A 17,661-nucleotide genomic window follows, 5' to 3' on the forward strand; every position below is an offset into this window, starting at 1 on the left:
GGCCTCGATGTTCTTTATCTGTTCGGATTTTTATATTGTATTTCTTCCAGGACCATAATCCCTGGACATAACAACATCCTGTTCAATTTTCCTCCACAATAATGCCCACATTTATCTGAAGGAGAGAGCTCGGCTCATCATCCACTGAGCTTCTTTAGCTGAGAGTAGACTTGAACTTTCTGATCCTTGTCCAGGGCTTTCACCACTATACTGCTCTGATTTTCTAACAAGGCACTCCAGATAAAAAGCTCAATAATTCCTATGTGTCATAATCTCACTACACTATCTCCAGAATCAGAAGCTTATTTCCCTATACCAGTTGCAGGGGAAGGGAGAATACTGCACTATGATGCTTTGTCTTAGATCTGTATCAATTAGGAATTGTCATCTGGTGAGACTATGAAAAGTGTCCTTTTGGTGGTGGCCCCTTCTTTATGGAATATACTGTAGTTCCCCCTGAGCTACGATTGGTATGTTTCCATTGTTGCTTTTCTGAAAGGCTGAAAAAATGACTCCTACATGTGACTTGGATGGCTATATAAATTTGTTTCAAATAAATGTCTTATTTGTATTATTTTCATAGGCTTTTTGCTGGCAATTGTCAGAACTAAATTCTGAACTAGACAGGCCACTGGTGTGATTTAAAATTCTTACAGATGTTCTGCAGCTATTTCATGACGCGTTTGGATGGAGTTCAGTGACCTCCCAGGGATCAGAATTTGAGAACTACATTTGTTGTGTTACTTATCTTGGGAAGAGTAGGTTGTGGGTTATAAACAACAACCAATTTTTTTTTCCAGAGATGAGACTGTATCCATGTTGTCTGAAAGTTTTCCAGCATGTGATATATCACAGTCCAGTTTGTAACAACTTATGTTATGCAGTAATTACCTTATATATTACTAATTTATATTCCATGTTATATTCCATGGTTATTCTTCCCCTCCCATTTCATCCTCAAAAGTCTTATTCCATAAGTACAAATGAAAGACAGATGAAGTGCTAGCTCTCCCCGCCTCAAAAAAAATGAGTGAAGGTTGAATTTGAGTACTTGGTTGTTGACATTTCTAAGCTGCTTAATCATTACCTATTTCTAACACAAAGACATTCCATATTACTTCTTGTAAATGTTTAATTTTTAAAAAAAACAAAACAAAAAACAATGTAGCAAAATGTTAGATTTTTGTTAATTTCTCTGAAATCACAATTGTAACTTTTCTTTTATTAGCATCATTGCTTTAGTCAAGTTTTAGCTTTTGAAGAGTACAGAATTGTAATTCTAAATCTTCAAAAAAGACAGAAACATAGCTTTTTTAATAAGTTCAAAAAACTTGTAACAGATTATTTGGATTGCAGTTAGATGAAGTCCCTTTGTGAAGAAATTAAATATCAGTTGATTTATCCTTTGGCATATAACCTTTATGGCACCTCAAGGTCAATTTACAAAGAAAGAGTACTACACAGAGAAGATTATGATTCCTTGTAGTGTAATGAAAAGATACAGCCCTGCTGAGATGATGAATCCCAGCAACATGATCTTCTAACCTTATCCTTCTCATATTGCATGCTGGGATAATTAGTCACAGCAATTTACAACAGCATGAGAACTGAAAACAGTTCAAATATAATGTTGAATATTCTTTTATTTTTGTCAACTGTAGCTGTCCTTTAATGCCATCGTTCTCTTTTCTAGGTAGCCAGATAAATGTAAACACATAGACTGAAATTGCCAAATGAAAATTACTAGTAAGGAGAGACACAGGATAATTAGAGATACATTAATTGTATTCTCTTTGTTCTCATGATATTTATTTTCATGACTAAATTACACTCATTTTACATAGATATAGTCTATGGAATGTGATGTTATGCTGTTCGTTTTGATTTTTGTGTAGTTTCCCCCATTTCTATGAAGACATATTTGCTTAGTGTTATGCTGACATCAGCTACTACAGAGAAATGACTTTGCATATTTTACAGACAAAGTCTGCTGTTTAGTTGGCTGCCATTTTTTCCCTCTGGACTGTGCATGCATGGCAATGGTGCTGCTGCACCTGTGTTTGGCCTAACAGTTAAATATGACCAGTCTTTCCTAGCCAAAATTGAACCCATTAGATGGAGAAAGAATGAAATTCTTGCAGCAGAAGAAAGAATTGTAACAATGACAGAATTTGAAAAAAGGGAGAAATTCACTTATTTGGTGAACGGATAAACTACAAAAACATTTTGGAAGGCTGGAAATCTTACATAAACCTTTCGTTAAAAGATGAAAAAAGTGAACTGATGATTTATGACTTTGAAGATTAAGAAAGATACAGAATGAGGGGATGAGGGGATTTGTAAAATATTTAAGGGAGGAGGGACAGCAAAGTCATCTGTTTAAAAGAAGGCCAGAAGTTATTTCTATACTATTTTCTTAACTTTAGCTTTCTTTTTCTTTTCTTCCACTCTGTTGTTTTTCTTGTTCTTTTTTCTTTTGATTAATCTTTTATTATATGGAAATAGATATAAATAAAACAAAGTTAAAAAATGGAATCTGCTAGGAGGATTTTTGTGGTTGTGGAAGAGTGATGAAAGTTTCTCTTCTATCAATCTAAGTGCTGAAATATCTTTTCCCCTATGTCTAGAGCATAGATGAGGCTATGAGAGATATGCAAAAGAAATTGAACATCATAAATTGAGTATGGAACAACATATTTCTAGAACAAAAATAGATTAAACATTATCACTACAGAAATTATTAGCTTTACCAGTGGAACTGAAAAGTTTCCAGAATAGGAAACACAATCATATGAGCTAATTCTACTTTATGATAAAAGGTAAAGGTGCCCTCGCTCATACGTGCTAGTTGTTTTTGGCTCTAGGGGCGGTGCTGTTACAAAGCCGAAGACCCAGCACTGTCTGAAGACGTCTCTGTGGTCATGTGGCCAGCAGGACTAAATGTTGAAGGCACATGGAACACTGTTACCTTCCTGCCACATTTTATGATCTTTCCTGCCACAGTTGTTAAGTGAACCATTACAGTTGTTAAATTAGTAACACAGTTGTTAAGTGAATCTGGCTCCCCCGACTTTACTTCAGAAGGTTACAAAAGGTGATCACACAATCCCAGAATATTACAACTGTCATAAATATGAACCAGTTTTGCCAAGTGCTGTTTTTATCACGAGACCCGTGGAATGCTGCAACGGTAGTGTGTTTCTCACAAAATAAGGCCAGGCCTTATTTTTTATTGAGCCCTGAAAAAACGGCTAGGACGTCTTTTCAGGGGTGAATTAATCCCCCCCCCGCGCACCAGCGCCATCTCCAACAACAGCATCTGAGTCGCTCCCGCTTTCCCCCCATCCCCGTAACAACAGGAAAAATTTTTTTTTGAGGTACCTGGGAGCGCCGTGCGCTGCATTTTGGTTTAATCCTGAGTGGCTGGGTGGGCATGAGAAGAGCCAGTGAGCGTCTCTGCTGCTGCTACCTTTGGTGTACCAGCCTCGGGCTCTGCAAGTTTGCAAAGTCCCGGTGCGCAGCCTGTTCCTGCATTCCAAATGCCCAGGCCAAGCTGCAGCTGTCCCTCTCTTGCCAGCGCCATCTCCAACAACAGCGGAGGCAGTGAAAGTTACGGAGGTGGCTCCCCCACCCAAGAAGTGGCTGAAACGCATCCACGGTTCCTGCCGCTGCTGTTGGAGACGGCGCTGGCGAGAGAGGGACAGCTGCAGCTCGGCATGGGCACTTGAAATGCAGGAACGGGCTGCGCACCGGGACTTTTGCAAACTTGAGGCTGGAGCACCAAGGGTAACAGCAGCAGAGACACTTGCTTGGTTCTTCTCACGCCCACCCACCCACTCAGAATTAAACCAAAATGCAGCAAATGGCATTCCCAGGTACCTCAAAATGTTTTTTTTCCCCTGTTGTTACGGGGATGGGGGGAAAAGCGGGAGCAACTCAGACGCTGTTGTTGGAGACGGCGCTGCCTGAGAAGCAGCTGAAATGCTGCTGGACATCCACGCTGATGCCACCTGCCTGCTGACCCGGATAATGGTGGGGTAAGGGAGCCCTCCGTGCTCCACCATGATTGGCTGTTAGGAGCGGCTGATAGTGAGGCATAGGTGCCCGCAGGGGACTCCTAATGGCAAGTACCCCCCGCCTTCTCCCCTCAATTTTGCATGTTTTAAACTAGGCCTAAATTTGGGGGGAGGGGCTTGATTTCAATTTATGCTGAGAAAACATGCTGGGTCTTCCTATTGGGGGAGCATATTGTTGGAGAAACATGGTAGTAAATGTGAAACATGGTCATAACTTACTTTTTTCAGAGTCATTATAACTTTGAATGGTCACTAAATGAACTGTTGTAAGTAAAGAACTATCTGTACTCTATTTATACATTGTCTCTTTTTCCCATCCCCATTCTATTCTTTGGATTTACTCAACCTGTGTGAAATTAGACATATTTGCCCATTGCTGGCAATAACGTATAGCTGACCTCTTTTTTAATTTCATCCAACCACGATATCTACATCTTCTTAATCTATTCAGTTTTGTTTTACATATTAGGTTTGCAATTGTATCCCATTCATGCTCTGAACTGTATGACCAACCAAACAAGCATAGTTTTTGTACTGGTTAATCACTTCTTCATGACCCTTTCTATTTCTTGTTTCAGCAAACACATTTTTTAAGTAACTCACCGCAGTGTTACTGGATACACATGTTAAATGTCTCACATCTATTTAACAAAGAAACAAAATCGTATACATTTTTGCCTTTGCCTTTTCTTTCTTCTTTTCTTGGCTTCCATGTCCATATTTTCTTAAGATCCACTCCTGATAAAATTGTGATCTGTCTCATGTTCAGACCTTCTCATCATCCCTGCACCCAGTACTAATACTTTGCCCCAAAGATGCTTATATTATTCTGTGCATTTTGGAATCTCTATTCAGGACTTTGCAAGCTCATCAAATAGGAGGCATATGCAGTGTATAGACACACACTCAGGATGTGGCTACTTTTCCTTGTGAGGCAGACTGGTACTCAAACACTTTGATGATGGACTAAGTGTTGCTGTTTCAATGATCTATCAGTGTTTTAGTGGTCTAGATAGTATCCCTCACCCTTTCTCTATCCGCTTTTTGCTACATAGCTTAATCCTATGCATATTTACTCGAAGTGTCACATTTATCCCAAAGCTCTTTATGATTTCCTCCCCCTTTTAATATTAATAGGTAATATAGATATAGATATATATTTTCTATCTACTATATATAATATAATCTAAGGTAACTTAGATTATATTATATATAGTAGATAGAAAATAACTTACAGGTAAACAATTTAGACAAAAATATTTAGCCTGCCTTATAACTACGTTCAGCAGATTTTATTTTGTTCAGGAGGCTTATTCACCAGCATGTATACAAAGTGGGTAGCAATTCACTTTCTTATTGTATACACCTTCCTTGCAGGCTAGAGTAAGTAACAGATCATTCTGAGTAACAGATCATTCTGACAACTGGTTGAATAATGTAGATCTATCCAATAAATATTAATTAAATAATAGGTTGCCCTAAACGGGTACAGGCGATCGCTATTTCTCAGTTTTTCTCGTTACTTCGTGACAACTGCCCTTCCTCGACTTCTTCTCAGTTGGTTCATTCCGGACTGTATCGGGGACGGCCGAGACATTAACGTTACCCGGCCACAATGTTCACGTTCAGATGTCACCCCTTTACCTTTCAGAAGTAGTGGTTTGGTCCATGACCTCTGCTCCAGCGGGGAACAGTAAATCCAAGAGCGGCCGCTCTTCGCACTGGCAACTTCCATCTCTCTTCAATTCCTTGGCTAGGCGGCCGGTGTTGCGCGCGCGTGCGCACTCTTTCTCCCTTGCCCTGAAGTCTCGATCCATTCCCTGCCCCCCCCGCCCCCCCTCCCCCGCCCCACGGCTGTAAGAGTTGTCTCGCCTTCTCCTCCCCTTTTCTCGACGGTTGAGGCGCGCGCCGCCAGGGGCAGAAGGGAGCCCGAGCGCGAGAGCGCGCTCTCCTGTTAGGAGAGGCTCCGATGCCGCTGTTGTGAGATGGCATCATTTTGTTGCGCTGGGGCGGCAGCGGCGCTAAAGGCGGCGGTGCCGATGGTTGGGAGCGGTGCCGAAGGTTGAGGAGAACCCAGCCGTCTGTCAGAGAAAAAAAAAATAATAATAAGGGGGCGGCGGTGGCGGCACTACCTCGCAGCTGGGCTCCGAAGCCACGGTAAGACCGAGCGAGCGAGAGGAAAAGCAGCCATTCGGCCAGCTTTCACTCTTGACAAATAAACAGGCAGCGTAGCCGCCGCCGCCGCCGCCGTAGGCTCGCCCCGGCTATTCCTCGGCGGGAGCCTGAGAGAGAAAGACAGGAGGCCGGGGTGAGGGGACAGGCACGTTATTGCTTCTTTTGAGAGTCGTGTTTGAGGAAGGAGCTCTTCGTGCCCCTCGGGGAGCCCTCTCGGTTTCGTGACGTCCCGGCTGAACAAATGGGAGAGGAGGGCGAGATCTGCCCTCTGCTTTTTTTTTTTTTTCCTTTTTCTTTCCTGCCCGGCTTGTTCAAGGGAAACCCGGAGGGCAGAGGCTGATTGCCAGCCTTCTCTGTATAGATCCGACTCACTCCTTGGCCTGGTGTCACCTTGTTTATTCGCATTTTTAGGTCTTTAACTGCCGGGAGGGGTAAGGGTAAGGCGGGCCGTGGGAGAAGAGCCAGGTTGAGTGCTGAACCTTGAACCCCGTTAGCAGCGTTGATTGGCAGAGGCGTCGGGTGCCCTGGGAAGCATTTGGCCACACCAGGGTGACTTATTTCTGGATCCAAAGGACAGGGGCATATTGGATTCTGTCTTGATGTTTGTTTGCATTTGTTTCTGGGAAGGAGGTGATGAGGAAAAGCAGCGTATCACTTTAGGATGACTTGCTTTAACTCTGCAGCGTTTCTTGTTCTCGATTGCTCCGTGCAACCCCCTCCCTCCCCCTCTTTGCCCAAAATGCTGCATACAATAATAACTGCTTTTCTCCAAGTTGTAGAGCATGTTGCTGCTAGAAGGCTGAAGGCCTGGAAGGGTTGATTGTATCTTACCAAAATATTCCCCATTTCCACACACATTTGAACCAATATATATTTTTTGTAGCTGGCTAGATAATGCAAGATGTTGATTTGAGTAAGTCCTTGACTTGTTTTCAATTAAAAGTGCATGTGATGTAGCAATAATTGAAATGCTGGAAAAAAGTGTTATGTAATAAGTTTAATAGCATTCTTCTGACACCTGAATAATGAAGTTTTGATACTAAAATCTTCTATGCGACCAACTTGGCTCCAACCCACAAAGAATTCTGTGCTATATGTGATCAATTTACTATTCTTTAGCAGAAACTTAACTAAGTGAAGTTACCATACTGGGAGCAAAACCAAGTATTGTTAGCAGGATTTATTTCCATTTTAACGTATAAAAGCTAGTGGCAAGCTTTCCTTCAAAAAAGAAAGAAAAATATGTATTTTAAAAGGTACAGATGTATTCAAGTCAAGCTCAGCTAGTAGTGATTATATGACTATATCTGTTAGGCTTTCTTGGCAATAGTACATAAGTAGTTTGTTTTTGCCATTTCTGTGATTTTTTTTAAAAACTTCCCTGTCTAAGGCTTCTCGTAAAATTAGATTTATAATTTAATATTATCTGAGACAAAGAAAGCCTTGCCTTAAGTATATATATCTTGTTAGCATCCATGTTAATGTGTTACAGTGCATCATGGTGTATTACTTATAAACATCAACTGCATAATAGAGTGACTAATTGCAGTTTAGTATCTATCTTTATAACTATAATAATGACATAAAGATTAGTCTCACTGAGCTACATGGGGCATACTATCAAGTTAATTGTATTATATGCTTTGGAAACTAAAAATATATTATTGGCAGTATTAAAATAGCATTACTGATTTTTGTTTTCTGAGCATAATTCAAAACAGTAGTAGAGAATAAGATAGATTTTAATGGATGTGGGAAATTAGAAAAGTTGCTTCTCTATGACTAGGTAATAATCTTCAGAACTGTGAAATTATTGCTAATGAGACAAAATGAAACAAGTGGGATTTGAATGTACTTGCTTGTTCTGTTCAAATGTTGGTACTTTTGATGGCCTTTTCAAATTGTAGATCTAAATATGAATAAACACAAACACAAGTATTTGAATATTTAAGCAGCATCATTTCTTTTGCAATTCTTTGTTACTCAAAGGATCTTAATAGTATACTTGAACAAAGTCTCATGAAGCTCAGGTTAAGATATTGTACTAAGCTATACCAACCTATAAATCATGTTGTTTTAAAAAAATTATTGTAGCCTAGTTCAGATTTGAATCAAGTTTGCAATATAAAAGAATACAGTAGTACAAAAAGGATGAAGAAAGACAAGTACAGATACCAGTTTTTAAATTTAAACAATGTTTTTATAAAGAATGATTCAAGTTATTCAGGAGAGACAGAGAAAAGCCAAAATGTAGCAGATTCAGTGGAATGATGATACTTATTTACTTCAAATATTTATGTTCCATTTTTCAGCTGATAAAGCTTCCAGAGCAAGTTTCATATCCTTAAAATAAGTCATTATTTGTGCTACAGTGTTGTGGAATGTTTGTTGCTTACACTATTCGCAAGGAAGAATGAAAGGCTGTCCTTCATCAGAGTAGATGTAATCAGCTTTTATCCCTCTATTGACATCAAAAAGAGTAAAGTTTTCACCACAATAATAGAGCTTTCTTGCAATAGCTTAGTCTAGTTGGGAAAGGGGGAGCACTGATCATAATCTATAGCTAAAGCAGCATTAATGCCTACTACTCCATGCTTCTTTGAGATTTAGGTCATTCTCTTCAAATTAGAAATCCAAAAGAAGAGTAGAATTTTATTGTCCATTAATTTAACTTGTTTTAAAAGCCATCAGAAGCCAAGACATATATTGGAGCTCAAGGAGGAAAAAAAAGGATAGTGGAGATGGACGTGACTTTGTACGGAGATGAGTAAATTTAAACATGGTAAATATAATGAATCAAAAATGGGTAGGGATAGGGATTAGGTGGGTTGAATGGTGGTTTTAATTATTTTTGTCAGTGAAACTGATAGGTGGGAGAAAAATATGAGGAAAAGTGAAACGTTTAAGAGCTCAAAGTAGGGGTTGATCAAAATAATTTGTTTTTTAATTAAATTCTTTAACTCTTAGTTAAAAGAGTTAATTATTCCTTAACTATTTCATCTTTACAAGTCTTTTATCCATTCTTTTTTCAAAAACTCTATGTTAATCAATTCAGCTAACTTTCTGGTAAGTTGCTCAAATATTTTCTGAAGCAAATCTGATGTAATTCCACTCTATATAGCTTGTTCTAGCAGTCTTTTCCATTTTTGCCACATTTTTGGTGGTTGGGTTGCCATTATAAAATTATCAAAAAATGTAAGTGTATCAAACAAGGGAGATAGAAAAGACAAGCTATGTCCCCTTTTAATTTTTGTCTTCATCTGTCCTTAATATTTTAGTCTCAAGTGGCGTTCTGTAGTTATAGGCAGCATCACATCGTTGCATAGTTATAGACTGCATAATTATAATTAACTTCAAAGTCTGGTTCATATTATCTGTATCTTTTGTCCTTTAATTCCCCCATTGTCTGCCCTCTTTAATAGAAAATAAAAACCATTCCTGTGATTGGTTTTTTATTTGTCTGTTTAATTCCAATTTCTTCAAAATCATTTTCACCCTAAAATAATCTTTTGAAATGATTCTTTATCTTTTTAAAGTTTCTTATATCAACTCCTTGTTAAGTTTTTTCTGCCAAAAATGTTTAAATCTTTAAAACTTTTTTTCTTTATTCCTTTGTAATCCAGTGAACACAATAAATAACTCATCAAATGGAATTTTTATCCTGCCACTCAGAACATCTCTCTTTAGCTGTAAATTATTTACATCCCAAAATGATTAAATAATGAGGCTTATATGAACTTTTATGTTCATATAAACTGCATTGTGGTTGTGAGTTTGATTGAAGTCGCTTGACTTTAACTGTTAACTCATAATGCAACTACAAAAACCTCAGTTCCTCCAATTTACTTGCAAGGAGCAGCTATCCAGAGTACAAGTAGGCAATCTCATAATCTTTCCTCTTTACTGTCTGGCTACTGATCTGGTCTCAATGCCATCCCAGTCCTTCAAGGACATCTATTTTGCCTTGAATCCTCACCAGAAACTTGACAGATGGTAATTGTTTAAGAAGATCAAACAAAGATGGAACTTACTGAAATGTTGTGCAATAAAGATGTCAATGTCCAAGATAACTTAGAAGGTGATCATTACTTACCAGAATTGCTAATACTAGAAGATGAAGGCCCAGGAGATGAGATGAGATAGCAAGAGCCAATCAAATTCAACCTACTATTAGCTTACACCTATTTGACAGAATAGCCTTCTTACCTATTCACTATATCCTGAGAGCTTCTAGGATGTGACTACCCTGAACCTCTTCCCTCCTCACAGTCTCTTAATCTGGACCACTTTCTGGGAAAGCTCTGTGTTGGTAAAAGTTTCTCCCATTGTTTTTTCAGGAGCACATTCCACCACATGAAGTTAGATTAGCAGTCTGGTAGTTACTGGGTTAGAATATTGTAGGAAGTGATGGAATACCTGTAGAAATAGTACAAACAATAGAAGTATCTATACAGATTCTAATAAACTTTTCCAGCAAATCTGGATACGATGGCTAAAAGATTGTAAGAGTTCAGTCCATGCGCCAATATCAAAGATAGAAAACTTAACAGAGTATGTTAACTACAGTACATGCAGGCCATGGGTTAGGCTGGCATTGCCATCACTAAGCAATGCAGACAAAATATTATGGCACATATCTGTATCACTTAGGATGTTTGTGTGTGTGTGTGTGTGCTTGCTTGCTTGCTTGCAGACTCACCCCAAGCTGGCCAATGAAAGAGACCAGTCCTGGAGTGGGCTACATTGAATGTGAATGGGACTGGAGATGAGGGAGAGTTCCTTCTGGTGCTGAGATCTAACACTGAAGTACCCAGGAACTTTCTCCTAAATGCTGCTGCGAGAGCCCAGGATGGGTTAGACTCCTCCTGATGACATCATCAAGCTGAGTCCTGTATAAAAGGGACTCCTGTGGGAGTTTCCCCCAGCTTTGACTCAGCTTCTTTAGATGACAATTGAGCTGGTGTCTCTGAAAGTAGTTTTAGTCAGCAGCAAAAGTCAAACAGCAATCTTAGATCATTGGCACAGCTCCCGGGGACCCCGTGTAGCTGTGCCTTCAGGAGAGTGGGGTTCTGCTCTCCTGCAATGCTGAGGATTCGACGTTTTCAATCCAAGGGAGACTGTAAGTAAGGGAGAAGCCCTTGGCCTCCCCTACAGCTGTCCCTCTGTGATTTTGGCCATAAAGATCGGGTCAGCGATAACCGTGCCTCACAGCTGATTGAAAAAGCCACGGTTTTCCTTTTCTAGCTGATTTCACCGCTTGGGGCTGTTTCCAGCCTAAGGAGCGACTAACAGCCACCGTAGCCTGTAATTCATGTGAGAGGCCATTTTGAAAGCTTCCTCTTCCAACGCACGTGGCAAGTGGCCATTTTAGGTGGCCTCATCTACCAACGGCCTGCACCTGTCCCCCAAAAGGGCCCTAATTAAGGCTACTGCATAGGCAACACATAGCGAGGGTCACTTCCAGCACCTCTTGTGTTTGCTTATGCTAACTATGGATCAAGACAAGATCCACGCAGAGTTTTCGGGCCTGGACACCCAAGGCCTCCAGACTGCCAAAAGAAAAAAGGAGACAACGCTTTCAAAGGGAGGTAGCGGCCAAGATCAGGGCCAAAGCTTTGGGCCCCAAGAAAACATCCCAGGCCGAACTAAAAGCAGAGAAATGAAGACATGCGGCCTTGGAGAGGCAGTTCAATCAGGCTATTGAGCAGATGAGAGGACAGCTGCAACGGGCCTCCCAACCATCTTACCCTCCGGTTGTTCAGGCAGGTACTTCCAGGGGGGTGGTGAAGCCCCTTTTGACAACACCCAAGCCTGGTCTCCAGAGCCGGTTGAGGATCAACTTGGGCCTCAAAACCTAAGCAGATCAGGCCCCAATTTTAAACAGGCCTCTTAGGACCTCTTCAGCTCAGCCTCCATGGCCTAAGGTGGTTTTCGACCTTGACCCGAGGCTACCTTCACCCTCACTGCAGGCCTTCATCCCACAGATCCATCATTTGGTGGCAGACCCAGCGGCATCCAAGATGTAGTCTCCATTGCCATCAGACAGGGCCTAGTAGAACGGCTGCAATGAATTTTTCGACCCTCAAACAGGGCAGAGCCCCTTTTTCCAGCCTACCCATAAGCCCAGATCCCCCAGAGGGGACTGCTTCACCCACGGGAGCCCAGGGCCCCTTCTACTCAATCAGAATGGAGGGAGCTAGAGCAGGGAGACTATGCAGAACCATCTGAATGTAGCCACTCTCCTTCTGAACGGGAGGAGGGAGAAATCTGGGACCCCAACCTCTCTGAGGAAGAGGAAGATCTGCAACCTGATCAACCCCCATCAGCCGCAGTCTTTAAACCGGCTTTATTCAAGCCTCTTCTCCACAAGGCACTGGTTACTGCCCAGTTGTCCCCAGAGGAGGCTGCCCCCGAATCTCAGGTGGTACAGTCAGGGCCCGGGAATACCCTCTTCTCCGAACCCATCTTCATATGACAGGCAGTTCTACAATGTGGGCCATTCCCTTGCTACTGCTCTTGCAGTTCCCTCCGTAGACACTTCAGTCATGGCTTCGTTCTCCTCGGGCACTCCAGCTGAGTGCGAGGATGTACTTTAGGCAGAGGACAAATGTGCCAAGCAGACATTAAAACCGCCAGGCCTCTGCTTGGACTGTCCAGGCCTCGACTGCTGCATCATTTTTCACAAGGTCCTCTATTCGCTGGCTACAAGACTGCATACCTCCATCAGACTTTAGATCGCATCAAGATCTCAATAAGATCATAGCAGCAGAATTCATGGCGGACGCCACCCCAAATTCCACCAAGTTCTCCTCTAGGGCCATGGTGTCGTCTGTGGCAGCGAAGAGACTGCTATGGTTATGAAATTGGCAAGTGGAGCCTCGGCGCAAGTAGAAGCTAGCTTCGGCCTCCGGCACCAGTGAGAAGCTGTTCGGTGATGCTCTTGATCTATTAGTCGTCGAAACGAGGGACAAAAGGAAAGTTCCTTCCTCGACAGGCCAGAGGGCAGACTTCCGCCCTGCCCCATACTGGCCACCTCCATTTAAGCCCGAAATTACCTCTCACTTCTCCAGGCCGCAGAGAGCGTATTTCCAGTTCCAAGAGCAACATACTGACGCACCCGGCAGACAACAAACTGTGGGTAAATGGCCCTTTCATGAGGGAGGGGGGTTGCTCATTCCATTGTTCTAAATAACCTCTCATTCTCCCCATCATTGGAGGTCATTTGGCCTTCTTCGCCTCCAGATGGGAGAAGTCAACGACGGACGCCTGGGTACTCCATACAGTAAGGTCGAGGTTACAACTAGAATTTCTATCGTCACCCCCCCAAAATTTTGTGCTCTGTCCCGTCTCATGGGACAATTCAAAAAGGGCCCTTATGGAGTCGGCCATTCAACACCTAGTTGACATAAGGGCCATTCAGCCACTCACTGAACTCCAATGGGGACTTATACTTGGCTTTTTGTTGTCCCCAAGGCCTTGGGGGTGGTGGTGAGCTATTCTCAACCTAAAATTTTTGAATGAGTTTATCCCATACAGGCACTTTAAAATGCAGATGATGCATTCTATTCTACAGAGCGTTCGGGAGGATGATCTCCTCTCTTCCATTGAGCTTACGGCCCATCGACAGTTCCTCAGGTTCTGTTATAATGGGAGACACTACCAATACAGGGCCTTGCCCTTTGGACTTTCATCAGCCCCCAGATCATTTACGAAGCTGTTGGCAGCCTTGGCAACCCTTCTTAGGGCAATCCCAGTAAGAGTCCAGTGTTATCTGGATGATATACTGGTCCAGTCATCTTCCCCATCTAGAGCAGCAGAGGACTTGGAAATCACCATTCAGGTGCTCCTTGGTCAACGAGGCCAAAAAGCCACTTTACTCCCACTAATACCTTATTCCATCTGGGAGCTGTAATAGATACCATTTCCTGCAATGTGCCCTTGTCCCAGGAACGTCAGGAGAGCATCAGGGAGTTAATTGGGCATGTAAAATCTAAACCTAGAGTGCCCCTGGCTATGTTTTCCAAGCTGCTGGGGAAAATGATATCATGCATTAATATAGTGCCCTGGACTAGGTTACATGCCAGGTCACTCCAATGTTTCTTCTACCTTATCAGAAGACAGGTAGGAGTTGTTCCCTCTTACAGGTCAGATTAACTCGGTTGGTCCTTGAATCTTTTCGATGGTGGTCATCTAAGGCGCTTCCCATGGGACTCTTGTTCAAAGAACTGAACAGGTTAGTGCTGACCACGGATGCCAGTCTGTATGGCTAGGGAGCCCACCTTCAATCCAGGGTGGTCCAGGGACAATGGTCCCAGGCAGATTTGGGCTATAATATTAATTGGCTAGAGCTTCAAGCGGTCCATTTGGCCCTGACACAATTAGAGGGTGCTGTCTCAGATAAGGACATCCCGATCTTGACTGACAATATGTCAACCAAGGCGCATATTAACTGCCAAGGTGGGACACATTCAGGACCCCTGATGCTAGAGGCAGAACAACTCTGCTTACGGGCAGAGAGACACCAGGTATCGCTCAGAGCTGAATGCATTGCAATCATGGCCAATATTGAGGCTGACTGGCTTAGCAGAGCCACCACTGACCATGCAGAGTGGCATTTGTACCCTGATTTATTTCAGGATCTGTCGGAGTGCTTCCGATGGCCAGCAGTGGATCTCTTCACTTCCCAGGGCAACATGCAATTCCTGAGGTTCTACTCCAGGTTTGCGGTTCCAGGGGCAGAGGGAATGAACGCTTTACGCAGCCCTTGGCCACGGGAACTCTTGTACACCTTTCCTCCTCTGCTCCTGATTCCGAGGATCATCCAGAAACTTGGTGGAAAGAGCAGAACTTATACTTGTAATTCCTCACTGGCCCAGGAGGCCATGGTTTGCAGACTTAGTAAACCTTTCCATTTCCAGTCCTTGGAAGATACCGGAAGACAGAGTGTCACTCAGCCAGGGGCCAATATTGCATCCAGAGCCCCAGTGGCTTCAGTTGGCCGTCTGGAGATTGAGCGGGGATCTCTGATCCGGGACAATTATTCCTTCAGAGTAATAAGAACTATCCAGGCCTCCAGGGGACCATCCACCAACTGCATCTACGATGCAACCTGGAAAGCTTCAGCAAATGGTTTTGTGAGTATGACATTGCCCCTTCTGGGACCTCAATTGCCCAGGTGATGGACTTCCTCCAAGAGGGCCTAGACAAGGGACGTTCACCTAACACTCTGCGGAGGCAGGTTGCATCCTTGTCCTCTCTTCTATCTTTGGGGGGGAATGGAATCTTTGTCTAGACATCCCACAGCCTGCAGGATTCTGAAGGGTGCTACAAACCTGAGGCTTCCAGTGGTTCATTGATATCCGATATGGGACTTCTCTGAAGTAGTGCAGTCACTGACTGAGGCCCCATTTGAACCACTGAGGTCAATTCCCTTTCTGTTTTTGTTTTGTAAGGTGGCATTTCTGGTAGTGATCACCTCTTCCAGAAAGATTTTGGTCCTGGCAGCCTTGTCTGTCAGAAAAGACATCTAGACCCTACCTTTGTACCTAAGATTAATACCGTGTTCCACAGATCCCAGGACACAGTGTTACCTGATTTCTGTCCCCCTCTGCACCACAACCTAGAGCGCAAGTGGCACACCCTAGATGTTAGAAGGGCGCTTAGACGTTTAGCAAAACTGAGGCCATATTTGTGTCCTTTTCCCCTTCCCATTGCCTGGGCCACCCAGGCACCCCTAGAAGAGATTTGCAAAGCGGCTATGTGGACCTCCCCATCTTCGTTCATCAGACATTACCATCTGGACTCCTATGCCTCGATGAGTGCGGCTTTTGGCAGATGGGTGATTCAGCGAGTGGTTCCAACTTCGGAGAGATTTACTGGACTAGGACCCTCCTGTGGACATGCAGGCTTTGGTATGTCCAATCATGGGCTCTCGCAGCAGCATTTAGGACAATGGGCATTGGTAAATTTACCTGTGAACACCCTTTCTATATATTCTGCTAGAGAGCCCAGCCCCTCCCTTATTTCATCCGGACCATGATCAGATATGTTAATGTTAATGTTAAAGATTCTGTTTGGCTTTCAGAGACACTTACTACAGTCTGTCAAGTACCTTTGCCAAAGCTGAGGGAAACTCCCACAGGCAGTCCCGTTTATACAACTCAGACTCAGCTTGATGATGTCATCAGGAGGAGTCTAACCCATCCTGGGCTCTCTAGCAGCATATATAGAAAGGGTGTTCTCAGGTAAATTTACCAAAGCCCATTTTCTCTTCCCATCCCCCTGACTAATTTCAGTGGGAACCACAGGGAGGGAAGCATATAGCTATCAACATGGAAGAGGGGAGAGCTCAGAAAAGATTGGAGCTGGCTATAAGATCCAATAGTGATGAATATGGCAAGAGCTGAGAAATGTGTTGTTCATGGGACCAAGCCACAGGTACTAATTCCTGTGGCATGTTCCAGCTTCTTAGACTCAACCGTAAGACCCAGATGGTAGGCTTTCAAGGTTCTGGACTGTTTGCTGCTGGTGGTGAAAACTAGATCAGTTTGTAAGGTATCTTGATTCTATTGTTTTAAAAAAATGTTTTTAGCAGTTTCAATTGTATTTTTTTTGTAGGCCACCCAGGGTCATTGATTGAGATAGGTGGCTATAGAAATTGACTGACTGACTGACTGACTGAATAAATAAATAAAAATTGATTTATCTGCATTTAACATGAATGCTCCCAGAACTGCACTGATTAGTGGCTAATTGTTATCTTTAAAACTCTTCATAGATTAGGACCTGGACATCTTCAGGGCTGCTAACTTTATCTGCATGTCGATCAGGAAGATTCTGATTTTTGCATTCCTTGTCTTATGGAATGTCATCTGCAGTATCTATGCTTCATGATGTATTTAGTTGAATTTATATGGCCTGCCATATTAAGAAAAGCTTTCCTTCAGATATTGGTTCAGTTTTCACACTGCTGAGTTTTCATGGAGAAATAAAGATTTGACTGTTTCAGTATGCTTTTAGGACTTGATATGTTATTTTATTCTTCCAGTTAAGATTCATATAGGACATATAACTATCAAAGTGTTGGTGTACCTATGGTAGATAATTATTTTGTACTGAAGAAAAATACCCGTCTGCAATAATATATTTGCTAGTCATAAGAGAAAAGTAGTATTAGCATTTTTAGTTAGGATTTGTATTTAATACTTTGTTTTTGTCCTGTGCAACAATGTTTCCAGAAATAAGAACCTGTGACATGCATATTTTTGGAGAATATTTTAAGTTTCATTTTATACTATACATTTGATTAAAATGTATAGTTTTTAAAATGACCATGTCAAATAGACATTGAAAGACAAAAAGTCATTAAGAACTTTTAAAAAATAATTTTAAGTTCTTTTTTAAGTCTGAA

The 17,661-nt window shown here is 42.3% G+C and overlaps 2 protein-coding genes across 2 annotated transcripts in view; one reads left to right on the forward strand and one right to left on the reverse strand.

Annotated features, from left to right (window-relative positions):
* LOC148126424 (uncharacterized) overlaps positions 1–5,917 on the reverse strand; it is a 42,967-nt gene extending 37,050 nt beyond the window's left edge. Inside the window, exon 1 of the mRNA XM_087931483.1 lies at positions 5,721–5,917. Within this exon, the coding sequence (XP_087787609.1) occupies positions 5,721–5,893 (173 nt within the window). The 5' untranslated portion in view covers positions 5,894–5,917. The remainder of the gene's footprint in view (positions 1–5,720) is intronic.
* A 44-nt stretch (positions 5,918–5,961) lies between these two features.
* WWP1 (WW domain containing E3 ubiquitin protein ligase 1) overlaps positions 5,962–17,661 on the forward strand; it is a 64,436-nt gene continuing 52,736 nt past the window's right edge. Inside the window, exon 1 of the mRNA XM_026706009.2 lies at positions 5,962–6,233. The gene's annotated coding sequence lies outside the window, so the exon portion shown is untranslated. The remainder of the gene's footprint in view (positions 6,234–17,661) is intronic.

The sequence above is a fragment of the Pseudonaja textilis genome, chromosome 3 (assembly GCF_049901715.1).
Source record: "Pseudonaja textilis isolate UNSWEBS1 chromosome 3, rPseTex1.2, whole genome shotgun sequence".
Lineage (NCBI taxonomy): Eukaryota > Metazoa > Chordata > Lepidosauria > Squamata > Elapidae > Pseudonaja > Pseudonaja textilis.